The 13481-nt window shown below is 38.7% G+C and overlaps 1 protein-coding gene across 1 annotated transcript in view; it reads right to left on the bottom strand.

The window, feature by feature from the left end:
- LOC100492857 overlaps window positions 1-13481 on the bottom strand; it is a 35897-nt gene that overhangs the window by 15877 nt on the left and 6539 nt on the right. The window contains exons 2-12 of the mRNA XM_018090917.2: window positions 12982-13149; window positions 11591-11688; window positions 10889-10948; window positions 9680-9763; window positions 7299-7390; window positions 6686-6831; window positions 4700-4812; window positions 4485-4613; window positions 3023-3226; window positions 2778-2924; window positions 693-806 (exon numbers count right to left, since the gene is read on the bottom strand). Of these exons, the coding sequence (XP_017946406.2) occupies window positions 693-806; window positions 2778-2924; window positions 3023-3226; window positions 4485-4613; window positions 4700-4812; window positions 6686-6831; window positions 7299-7390; window positions 9680-9763; window positions 10889-10948; window positions 11591-11688; window positions 12982-13149 (1355 nt within the window). The remainder of the gene's footprint in view (window positions 1-692; window positions 807-2777; window positions 2925-3022; window positions 3227-4484; window positions 4614-4699; window positions 4813-6685; window positions 6832-7298; window positions 7391-9679; window positions 9764-10888; window positions 10949-11590; window positions 11689-12981; window positions 13150-13481) is intronic.

Genomic DNA, 13481 nt, shown 5'->3' with positions numbered 1-13481 from the left:
GTATAAGTTATTTAAATCTCATCTCCTTTAATCCTTTATTTTCTTGAAATATATAATTGCAGCATAGAGGCAGGCTCCATTTTGTAGAAACTGTTACCAAGGCAAGCTTTGCATCATCCCAATATGTAATGAATGCACCAAAAATGCACAGACTACACAATTATACATAGTCAGGAGGGAGGGGCATGTAAAGAGGGCAGTAACATCTAGGAAGTGCAGAAATGGAAGTGAAAGTAATTGGTGTGCTTAAGGCATAGAGGCAGGGAAGGCAATACAATATTGATTATTAACTGAGTTCATAATAGGTATGAAAGTTTTAACAAAACAAAAAGAATTTGGGTTTCATTTTTAATTTAAAAAGATTTTTATTACACAGCTTTTTTTGTCTGGGTGACAGGTTCCCTTTTAACCTCCTTAATAAACACCTATGCCTCGGTAATAGATTCAATTCCTAGATGCTATATGCACCCCAGCTTGGTACCACCAAATATCTTTATTGTGTAGCTAAATGAAAAAGTGAATTAAATATCCAAGTCTGTGCAAAATATCTGGCAGAATAATAGTAAGCATGCTCCAAAACTGATTACCAACTATTACCTTATCAGTGCTTTAATCATATATCAGCTCTATCATAAATTACACTGCTATGATATAGTTCTATTATAACATGTGTATTTAGTCCAAAGTGTTACCATCTTCAACATTTTGCTGATCGAATTCAACTCTACATTTCTTTTCTTCTTTTCTTCTTCTTCCACTTTCTTAATAGTTTTTGAGTCATCTTTTCCAAATTGCCACTTTTGGTTCTGAGAATATTGTAAACTCAGTTTAGAATGCCATGAAATCATTTCAATCACTCAGAGAGTTTCTAAACTCTTGCATGGTTTCTTTATTCGAATACCTCAGCTTCCTGCAGATTGGGGTTTTTTTTTTTCCTCAAACAGGTTTTTCAGAAAAAAAAAAGTTTGGAAAGGCTTTAGGTGCCGAGCTTTTAATTTTTTTTGAAAAAAACCCCAATCAGCAGGAAGCTGAGATATTCAAATGAAGTAAAGACAAATATGGTAAAAATACAACATAAAGCAACTGGTATCGGGATCAGTGTTAGTGGGTCTGTTAGTGCCATTTACTGTGTGTCGTGCCACATGTATTCAGTCCTGGATCAGTTGGTGACAGGGCCACCAAAAGAGGCACTTTTGTAGAGCGCAATGGTGGGGGTGGGAGGGCACTAGACATGTCCCTCTTCTGTTTGCCTGCCCCTACTTTAGTCCCTGAGTGAATTAGTTCCAGCAATTTTTCATTCAACCATACTACCAGCTTGCCTTGGGCATCCTGCCAACTTGTTGAAAATTGTTGTTGAACATTCTCTTGTGTGAGATGCATGTTGGTTTTTCCTTTTGAAAGTATTGAACTGTCTTTATCTATTACATTTGGTAAACAAACTGTTTGACTATTTAAAGTAGATCATAATTGAACATCTCCTAAATTCAAACAAGTTAAAATGTGTTAATTGAAAATAATTTGTTTAGGAAATGCCATGTTTCTATTAAGGCCTTGACATTAGGCCATGAATTTGATGAGAAAAAAATCATGAAAACTCTACAAACAAATTAGGCATTCCTTTATATGGATGCACAAAGGTATGAAACATACCACGGTCCTCAGCGCTTTAGATAAAGTTCCAGTGAAGTACTGTGATTGCTGTGATACTGCTGCTCCTCTTACGAATATAACCCCTTTGACTGGGTCTCAAACGTGTCCAGAAAAGTGTGAAGGGAGCGCACGTATAAAGTGAAACAAAGATGAAACAAAAACAACTGATAGTGTAATAACGTTTTGAAACTTTGTTCAAATAGCTAAACCAATCACCTTGTTGTATGTGAAACAAATTACTATATCCACCACTGTGTGTAGTGACTCAAAAGGCTCACCAGAGGGCGATGAAGTCAAGCTCAACAGTAGGAGACCAGGTTAGATGTAGGCAAATCCCCAGTTCAAACGGAAAGAGGAAAAAACGCCAGACTGTAAGTTTGCCTGATTACTTTCTACAGTCTGTAAGTAGTTTTATTTTTAGCAGTAATTTTATATTAAATGTTTTTACACTATTTGGCGTTTTTTCCTCTTTCCATTTGAACTGGGGATTTGCCTACATCTAACCTGGTCTCCTACTGTTGAGCTTGACTTCATCGCCCTCTGGTGAGCCTTTTGAGTCACTACACACAGTGGTGGATATAGTAATTTGTTTCACATACAACAAGGTGATTGGTTTAGCTATTTGAACAAAGTTTCAAAACGTTATTACACTATCAGTTGTTTTTGTTTCATCTTTGTTTCACTTTATACGTGCGCTCCCTTCACACATTCCTTTATACTAGTTCCCTTATCTGGATAAGCTCTGAATTATGGGAATGCTCTCCCCATATACTCTATTTTAATCAAATTATACATTTTTCTAAATGATTTCATTTTTTTCTGTAAAAATATAACAGAAACTTGTACTTGATCCCATCTAAGATATAATGAATCCTTTTGGAGGCAAAACTTTACATTTTTTTAGCCTTTTCTCAGACCCATACATCCTGGATAATGGGTCCCATACCTGTTGTTGCAGTTAAACCTTTTAAAAGAGAACCGTGCTAGTTCTATATGTGTATAACACTATATATATTCTAATATAATATTGGTCACTGTGGATTGTTTGCAAACAAATTTAAATAACCAAAGTTATTTCCATGATATTATGTGCCTTATGTAATATATTCATGTTAATATGGCCGTACCTTTTCTGGATATGCGAGGAGCATGAGTTTATAATTGCTGGGATTTTGTTTCCAGTATTTTGCAAAATAACTGCTGACAAACACGTCTTTCACTTCTTTTTCAATTATCTTGAAAGCAAAATCACTTACAAGAATGACTGCATCCACCTAAAGAAAAATACATCATATTTATTTAATAACAAAATAATAATTAAAAGAAAGGCATACAGAAAGAATCTATTTGCCAGGCAGTGTTTTACATGCACCTCATACAAAGCAGTTTGTATAAAATTCATTGCCACTGGGTCTGAATCATCCGTTCCTGGCATTTCCAGAATTTCTTTGCCACCATACAATATTTTGCTGGGCAGATAAATGACTATTTCCTTCACAGCAGCGATTCTCTTTTTGTATTCTTCTGCTTTGTCCTGGTCCTCCTCCTGGGAAGTTGTTAGTTGCCTTAGAATAATCTGTCAATAATACAGTACAATATATCATATTACATAACAAGTTTAAATATCAGTGAAACAATAACTACCCTTGGTTAGCAGATGTGACCCTAACTAGTTGGGTGTCTGCTGATTTACTAAAACTAATTCTAATTTTTTGTTTGTTTGTTTGTTCAAATAAACTCCGCAAATGTGTGACATTCACTAAAATGTCTGAGCTGAAATAGTATGTGTGGGGAAAAAGCTGCAAAAATGTCACAAAACTGTGACTTTTTTGTATTGTTACACAAAGACTTTACTTTTTTGAATTGTTGCACAAATACCAGCATCACAAAATTCAAGAACCTCTAAAGTTTCTAAGCACAGAAAGATCTTGCAGGAAAGGGACATGTGCCATGTATTTTTACCTTAGAGTAGACCTCTGAATGAACTGTAAACAAAAGCTTATGAATGACAGGTTTGAGGATTCGCTTCCACCTATATATGTCTCCCTTAACTCCTTTAACTAGCAAGCTTCTATGGGCAGTATTCCTCCAGAAGAATGTGGTAGACTAGGATGCTAACACAGCCTTTCCATGGCAATATGATTCCATCCTGGTTACCAAACTTGCCATTCTTTTAATAACAAGTGCAGGTCATCTACTCTGGGGTATCTCAGCTACCCCTGTCCAGCTCTAAGGGTAAGGTCAACCAACCGCTTACCAAGCTTCTTCAGCAGCCACCCATCCACGCAATGGGGACCTCCTTCCAGCCATGCATGCCTGGCTCAGAGGGTAAGGTCAACCAGCCACTTTGCCATGCTGGTCCTGTAGCCTCCCATCCAAGTTGTGGAGACCCAGCTCCGAGGGTCAGGCCAACTGGCCGCACAGCAAATAAATAGCAAGAGACTAACAATCAGCCTGCCCAAATTGTTCTACCCCCAAAGCCAGCAGTATAGTGAGGAGTTAGTGTGCATATACTGCAGCTAATAACATTATATAAAAGAGAAAAACTCTGCCTCAAGTTTCTACCTGCTCAGAAGGAAGTGAACTGCTTCTCTTGTGACATCACATCCCTCTCCTTTTCCACCCCCAGCCCAGCTTTCCCCTGCCTTGATTCATTTCTTCTCACCCAATCACAACTACACCTGATTCTGCCAATCTCTAAACATAAACCAGTGTAATCTGGCTGCTGATCATTGGATCCCTTGTCATACAGCCCCTGCATTTATAGCTACAGGGCTTTCCTTTCTCTAAGACTAGTAGTTAAACAAAAAAAAAACATGGTTACAAAGTAATACCTGAATAGCAAGTCGGTCACGTTGGGCCTCTTTCCCATCTCCTATATATAATTCTGTTTTTCCAGCAAACTGTTGGACGTCTTTAGAAAGAACAATATCTTTTGAAGACTGAAATTTGCCTTTTATTTCCTACAAAGGTCATAAAATGGTATTCAGAACATACTGCAATCTCTAATATGCTTTCAATTGTAATTATTTCAGTGGAAACATATTACCTTTAAATCACTGGCAATCCCATGATCACTTAGAATTTGAAACCTAGCCTTTAAGCATTCTAGAGCTCTCTCTTTTATATGTTCAATTGATTCATCCATCTGACTTGAAGAGCCTAAAATAAAAGACTTATTACTTGAAGAATAGCTGCATATATTGTACATAGGCAATTAGCTAAGCCAAAGTCAGGATTGTAGGAAAACAGGTACAGAAAACAGGGCACAGGGTTAGACAATAATCAGACAAGACCATGGTTATTAAATGAAATCAGTAGAGACTTACCAAGTGGAGCTCTTCCATTCTAATTTTTGGGTCAGAAAGGGAATTTATGTTTCCCTTGTAGTGTAACTGGGATGGTCAGTTGGGGTTTTGTTTTTATTCATCTGAATCAACACTTAGGTTGTTTTGGAAAAGATGAACTTGATGGGCCAGGTGGACATAAAACTATACATTGTGTAACAAAGTAAGTGGAAAGAAACTTGGAAGGCTATTTCCCTAGTGGAGAGGTTCAAAAAGACATCAAAAGCTAATTTTAGCTAAAGCTAAATTGTCCAAGGCATCTACAGAGTTGGTATACTGGAGGCACCCAGATGGCCTTCTTGACATGATTGGTTCAGTGGGACAATGATCTATAGCCGTGCTATCAAACATCTGTGGTACCAAACATTTTTTCTGGCCTTCATGGTGGAGGGCTGATAAAGCCAGTTTTGACCACTCCTCTTTTTTAAAATGACACCAACTTTAAGCCACACCCATGTTATCACAAGAGCTTTGAAGACCATACCCACATTAATGGTGGCAACACAGAAAAAACCCAAATGGTTAATGAAAGAATTATACTAAGAGTCATATTAAGACACACCGATAAATCCATATGTCTCCTTCCCTGTGGATAGCACAGCAACCCCCAGCATATAATTACACACCCGAGGGACCATATAATGACTATTTCCAAATGCTTCCAGAACCAACCCGTGCCAGGTTCACCTCCCACAGGCAGCATAGGGCAGGCAGAGTAAGGCACATAGGCAGCATATGGCAAACAGGGTATGGCACACCCTGCCCTACCATGCCTGAGTGTGCCATACTCTGCCTACCCTACCCTGCCTGTGTGTGCCATACTCTGCCTGCCCAATGCTGCTGTGTGTGCCATACTCTGCCTGCCCTATGCTGCCTGTGTGTGCCATACTATGCCTGTGTGTTCCACACTCTTCCTGCTCTATGCTGCCTGTATGTGCCATACTCTGCTTGCCATATGCTGCCTGTGTGTGCCATACTCTCCCTGCCCTACCCTGCTTATGTGTGCCATACTATGCCTGTCCAGTGTATGGCACACACAGGCAGCAGAAACACAATGCTGATACTGCTCCTACAGTCTGAGGTGTGAACAGATGTACAGGCGATTACAGTCTGAGCCTGAGGTGTGAACAATGCAGGGATTAAAAGGTGTGACCAACACAGGGGATAACATGTTTAAACAATACAGGGGTTTACAGCCTGAATCTGAGGTGTGAAGCCAGTTAATCTCAGAACTAATACCATTTAAAGCTTAAACAAAGGTAAGCAGTCATAGCAGTCAGACAGGTGGGGGGCCACACAGAGGGGAGCCCCGGGCCACCAGTTGGACAGCCCTGATCTAAAGCATATGTCTGAGCTATGTAAAACCTATTTGGAGAATACACAGTAAGCCAAAGTATGGAGTGACTGGAACTATAATTTGACTGCAATCATATGGTGCCTTGTAGGAAGAGTCCCTTCTCTGGGGAAAGCTACAGGGGACTTGGGTTGAAACTTCCCATGAAGATCTTTAAAGCCAAAGGTCTGCAAAGCTGGGATTGCCTATGTGGGGACTGTGCCAGCTATAAAAATGATGTATACTTTACTCAATCCAATATGTCTCTGCCTATCAGGATGATGTGTTTTTAGCCAATTGCATCATAACATTTAGATAGAGAATAATATTTTAATTTTCTTTAAATGATACTTACCATCTCCATTCAAAGTCACCAAACCAAATAGTTGTTGTTGAATTTCTTCTTCTGAAAAGTAATTTACGCTCATTTGGTAAACTGTACCGTATCTCAAATGAATAATGCATTTTGTAGTAGATTCATAGCTTCCCTCAATCTCTTTCCTGTAATGCATTAATATAAAAGATATTTTGAAACAACAAACATTAGAAGAACAACAAGAACATTAGCTCTTGCATTCAGAAAATAGAATCGGAATATTAAGCCTAGGTCACACTTGCTATTTTCTCTGCCAGCAGAAAGATGGAAAATCTGCCCTGATTATGCCCGTCAGTGCTCACACTGGGTATGAGTTTCTTTTATATTTTAACGTGTATTGTGTTTTCAAAATGTAGTCTTTCACTTTCAATACCTGCCTGACTGCTAGCTGATTCAGAGGGAGGCAATAAACCCCTTCTAAAGCCTCCATTTTGCCCCAGAGGGGGAAAAATTCCCTGATGGCACAGACCAGTCCCATGCGCTATTTTCAATGACCCTGCATTTTCCCACTTGCTAAAAAGCACAATGAGTTAATACTCTGCTGAAAACAACTCACTCAAATATTTTCTGAAATAAAATGCACCAAACTTACTGAGCAAGGATGAAGGGTTCTATGTCTATTCTGCTTCTTCTAGAAAAATAGTCGCCCAAATTTGAAAATGAATCGTTTGATTTTAGGATGCTCTGAAAAAAAAAAATAAGTAGGTTTGAATAAACCAAAGCAAGGAATATATATTTTTGTTCTATATCTAACAATAATATAAATGTGAAACAATACAAGTATGTTGGTTTATGGTCATAATTTTAATAATTTTTACTCATAACTTTGTTATGGGGCAGATTTAATAAAAAGTGAGATTAAAATTCACCACAGAAAAATTGACTCGCTTTTAATTTATTCCTAGGGACTTTCTGGAAGATTATTTATGAAACTACGAACTCAAACTTTAACGCACTGTTAAATAAGCTTCTAAAAATCCCATAGGTACCAACAGAAAGGGGCCCATTCATTAAACCACCTTTTGAAAAACATTTGGAGCAACTACGATAATTTCTGATGTGTAAAGTTGTCACGAAAATTCTTTTCTCGAAAATATTGTGGTTCCGTTCCGAAAATCACAAAACTTTAGGATCCGAAAGTTCGGAAACGGTGCAAAAAACTTTCGCCCTTTAAAACCTGCAATGTATGATCTTGGAAGCCTCCCATAGGGCTCAATGGCACTCTGCAGCTCCAACCCGGCCCAAGGAAAGCCTCCCATAGGGCTCAATGGCACTCTGCAGCTCCAAACCGGCCCAAGGAAAGCCTCCCATAGGGCTCAATGGCACTCTGCAGCTCCAACCTGGCCCAAGGAAAGTCTCCCATAGGGCTCAATGGCACTCTGCAGCTCCAACCTGGCCAAAGGAAAGCCTCCCATAGGGCTCAATGGCACTCTGCAGCTCCAACCCGGCCCAAGGAAAGCCTCCCATAGGGCTCAATGGCACTCTACAGATCCAACCTGGCCAAAAGATAGTCACAATTAGTTATGACCGAATCTGTCCCGTTTAGTTTCTCCATAAAATTCACAAAGCAAGAAAATTTGCAAAACGGCGAAAAATCTGCAAAATGCATTTGTTGCCCAATTTTTTTTGTCCCCTGCGTCTTTTTTGTCGCCCGCGCTTTTTGAAGTGACCGCACCCTTTTCAACGCGACCGTGCCCAATTTTTCTCGCAACAAATTTTACCGCAAAACAATTTGCCAGTGGCAAAATGTGGAAATTCGCTGCAAATCAATGCCTGGTGAAAAAATTTGTCATGATACGAAAGCTGGAATAAATTCCGAAATTGTCATAGTCGTTGCAAAAAATACGACTTTTTCGTGGAAGTTAACGAAACCACAAAAAGTCGTGGAATTTTAACAAAATTATCATGGGCATTACAAAAAGTTCTATGAATTAGAAAAAATACGATTTTTCCTCAAAAAAAAAATTGTGGTTTCATGAATGGGCCCCAAAATCTGAATTTTTCTCTGATTAGCTCGAATCTCACATTTTGATAAATCTGCCCCCATGAGTTCTTAGTAACATGATATACAGGTATAGGACCCATTATGCAGAATGCTCACGACCAAGCGTTTGCTGGATAAGGGGTCTTTCTGTAATTTGGATTCCATACCTTAAGTCTATTAAAAAATCATTAAAATATAAATTAAACCCAATAGAATTGTTTTGCATCCAATAAGGATTAATTATATCTTAGTTGGGATCAAGTACAGGTACTGTTTTATTATTACAGAGAAAAGGGAATCATTTAACCATTAAATAAACCCAATAGGACTGTTCTGCCCCAATAAGGGGTAATTATATCTTAGTTGGGATCAAGTACAGGTACTGTTTTATTATTACAGAGAAAAGGGAATCATTTAACCATTAAATAAACCCAATAGGACTGTTCTGCCCCCAATAAGGGGTAATTATATCTTAGTTGGGATCAAGTACAGGTACTGTTTTATTATTACAGAGAAAAGGGAATCAATTTTAAAAATCTGAATTATTATATTAAAATGGAGTCTATGGTACACAGGCTTTCCGTAATTCGGAGCTTTCTGGATAACGCGTTTCCAGATAACGGATCCCACACCTGTACTTTGAATCAGTCTCTTGTTTTTACAGGGAAACCCTTTTGAGATAAAAATAATAACAAAAGTGGTATAAAGGTGATACCTTTATTGGCTAACTAAGATAATCATAGCAAGCTTTCAGAACATTTTAGTTCCTTTTTCAAGCTGATTGCCTTTATACCACTTTTGTTATTTTTTATTTCAAAAGGGTTACCCTTTAAACATTTTGACTGGCTAGCACGGTACATCACCTTTTCCTGCATCTCTTGTTTTTATAAACATGTTTTTTTATGTTTTGAAGTCCCTAAGCGATCTCTTTGCAATTCATGGAACGATGAATTTACCTTTACCCTTGAGTTTCAATGTGTAGAACTTACCTGTGGGAGCTTATAGCACAAAGGTTCTATTACAGATCTAGCAGGTTGTTTCTTGTTCAGTGTTGTTTTTATAACATCTTTTACCTAAAGTAGGATAACACATATGAGTAAGGTTATGAAGCTGGGTTTTTTTGTACACTGTATATAATTATTACGTCTGCAAAAATCTAAATTAAAGTTATATTTCATTTAAATTTGCCTTTTAATTTCTTTATACTATTTGGTGCTGAATAATGTGTAATAATAATAAAAATGTGGTCATATTTTTTCAATCTTCATGCTGCACAGCCACACTGTTATGAAAAACGATTCCTTTTTGTTACCTACCAAACCTCAGGCCCGGATTTGTGGAGAGGCCACAAAGGCCCGGGCCTAGGGCGGCAGATACCTTGGGGCAAAATGTTAAAATATGTGTTTGGCTTACGGCGCATGCCTGCTTGCATCCCCCACTCCCCCTGCTGTTCGCGCATGCGCAACCCCCCCCCCCCCGTTCGCGCGTGCGCACTCCCGTTTGTGATGCATGCGCACTGGGGGTGCGTACGACCGGGGGCAGCCTCGGGGGGGGGGCGGTTTTTAAATCCGTCCTTGCCAATCCTGGCACACCTGGTAAAAAGTACCTGCCCATGAGCGTATATGCCATCAGTAAGGGGATACATGGTGATGGAGAAGATTTAATGCACACGTGTACATACAACCAAATTCATTTCAGTAAGGAAAACAGTTGGATGTGTAAGTCAGACTAAACTTACAACATTTGTAAAGTAGATACAGGTAGGGTAGGGTGTGAGTTGCCATGGTTATCTTGGTCTGGGAATCAGATTGCAAGTTGCCAGTGAATGTGTGATATGGGAATTTATACAAAGTACCCTAGAAATGAAGAATCTATGGCAATGACTGGTACTTTGGTATCAACAGCATAGATTTTATAACCTTTGGCACTTAAGGGGTTCATTTACTTGTAGGCATCTCCCATTGCTCCCATATAACCCTTTATACTTGTATTTTAAGAGATACCATTCACACTTTTGGCTGCTAAATCTAACAGGTTAAGCATATGTGAGGCCAGCCATAATTGTAAGCTCTCAAACCCATTATTTCTCATTACCTCCATTTGCCATTTTCCAATAAACTGCTTGTGCTCATCTATTTATGGCAGGGTATGGCACTATATTTCATAGTAAACTGAGACTTTTTAAAATATTGTGTTACCACATCTGGCAGATCTTCATCTTCTTCTAACTCTTCCACTGTTATGTTTTCCATAATATTCTTAAAAAAGGGAAAATGATAAAGTCAAATATCTATAGTAATAATTTGTTAATAATATGAGTATGGGAAGTTCATAGTGACTAAATGGACGATGTACTGTCAAGAATCTCTTCTGCTGCAGTGTTTTAAGAATCAGTAGGGCACGGCAAGAGGCAGACAAATACTTATGTAAATGGTAATTATATTTATAAATAACTCATAAAAAGCCAGCTCGCATTTTATGTAATACAGGTATTAGACCCCTTATCCGGAAACCCATTATCCAGAAAGCTCCGAATTACGGAAAGCCCGTCTCCCATAGACTCCATTATAATCAAATAATTCAGAATTGTAAAACTGATTTCCTTTTTCTATGTAAAAATAAAACGATACCTTGGAATTGATTCCAACTAAGATATAAATAATCCTCATTGGATGCAAAACAATCCTATTGAGTTTAATTAATGTTTTATTGATTTTTTAGTAGACTTAAGGTGCTGAGATCCAAATTACGGAAAGACCCCTTATCCGGAATTCCCTTGGTCCCGAGCATTCTGGATAATGGGTCCTATACCTGTATAGACTGGAATTACAGTCAGAATTACAGTTTCTTTGTAATGCAATAAAACATGAATTTTATAATGCTCAATTACAAATACAAACCTGTGGCAGCTTTAAATTCTGATTATTTTCCCTATATTCTTCTTCATTATCTGCTGTTAGGAGTAAGAGCAGGTTAAGGATGAAACTCTTCCCTTTTCCTAAAATATTAAAGAAAAATAATTTCAAAACCAATCAAATCATGAACATGTTCCATGCCTTTAATCCTTAGTTTTCTATTGTTGTACTGGTCATATATGATGTCCCAGAAAAACCCAAACCCTTGTTTAATTTATCTTTAGTTCTGTAAATGTGTCTGGTAGCCATCAAGTGTTGTTTTCTCTGGAAAAGAGGCGCTTGCGAGGGGACATGATTACTCTGTACTAGTACATTAGAGGGGATTATAGGCAGATGGGGGATGTTCTTTTTTCCCATAAAAACAATCAACGCACCAGAGGCCCCCCCTTTAGATTAGAGGAGCTTCCATTTGAAGCAGCGTAGGGGGTTTTTCACGGTGAGGGCAGTGAGGTTGGGGAATGCCCTTCCTAGTGATGGGGTAATGGCAGATTCTGTTAATGCCTATAAGAGGGGCCTGGATGAGTTCTTGATCAATCAGAATATCCAAGGCTATTGTAATACTAATATCTACAGTTAGAATTAGTGGTTGTATTTATAGTTTATGTATGTGAGTGTATAGATTGGTAGGTGTGGGTTAGGTGTGCTGGGTTTACTTGGATGGGTTGAACTTGATGGACTCTGGTCTTTTTTCAACCCTATGTAACTATAACTATAACCAGCGCCGGATTTCAAATCTGGGCGCCCCTAGGCCGCCCCCTATTCCCTCTGCGAATGCGCGAATAAAACACCTCCCCCGGCGCCGCGCCGACGCAAGTGCGCATGCGCAGACATTTAAACTCCCATAAGGCGCACTGGGGAGAAGTCCCCAGCGCTCCATATGGGAGCAAAATGTCAGAATGTTTGTGCGGCGGGGCGGCATGCCGCCCCTAAGTTTCTGCCGCCCTAGGCCCGAGCCTTTGTGGCCTCGCCACAAATCCGGCCCTGACTATAACACAGCCAACTAGAAGCCTCTTATTCTGATATCTGTAATTGTGGCATTTTAAACTCTCTCTTTCTCAGTTTTCCGAGACAGAGTGCATAGACAGTTAGAAAGTAGAGTCGCTAACACTCTGGGCCTTCAAAGAGAGCTATTAAGCCAAGCCTACCAGGCAGTATAAAACTGTCTACAACTGAGAATATATCAGAAAGTAATATTTTAGTAATATTGCTTAATATGGGACAAAGAAAAAGGAGAGTGGGGTCAACAAACCCACAGCAATCTACTGAAACTAGAGTAAAAGTACAAAAATATTACTCTTGCACCTGTTACTTTTGAAACTGGGGAAACAATTCCACTTCATTCACAAACATGTGTACATATTTTTTGCCAGACTTACCATTGTGAGACAGAACTGCAAACTTTGTATATTGTCCCTTTAAATCATCTGAATTGGATTTGATGGTGTCAGCAGCTACGATAAGATCAGGTTCTTTGTCAAACCCTTTGGAGATTTCCACAAGGCCTTCATAGCACAGTTTAAGCTTGTGGAGTTCAAAACTGGTTTCTAGAAAGTAGAAAATGCTATTGTAAATAACTGCCGTAATAAAAACTGGCAAAGAGGGTAATAAAACACTGTCAGGGATGGTTAATAAACTGACAGAGAAGGATAGCTAAATATTGAGATGAACAGGTTTTTAAACCAATTGAGGTATCAGTACACACTTTCCAAGGAATAACTCTTTCTTTTCCAAAATACTACATTTTCAATAGTACAGTCACATTTTAGGCATCTTTCCCCTCTAAAAGTACACAGTAATCCAACATCTTACATGTCCCTTAGTCACAAGCTTTTTAATACTGCAAAAGCACACAACACACACCAATGCCAGCACTTTA

This window comes from Xenopus tropicalis, chromosome 1, assembly GCF_000004195.4.
Source record: "Xenopus tropicalis strain Nigerian chromosome 1, UCB_Xtro_10.0, whole genome shotgun sequence".
Taxonomy (NCBI): Eukaryota; Metazoa; Chordata; class Amphibia; order Anura; family Pipidae; genus Xenopus; species Xenopus tropicalis.
The sequence above is the reverse complement of the archived record's forward strand: the minus strand, read 5'-3'. Positions and strand labels throughout refer to the sequence as shown.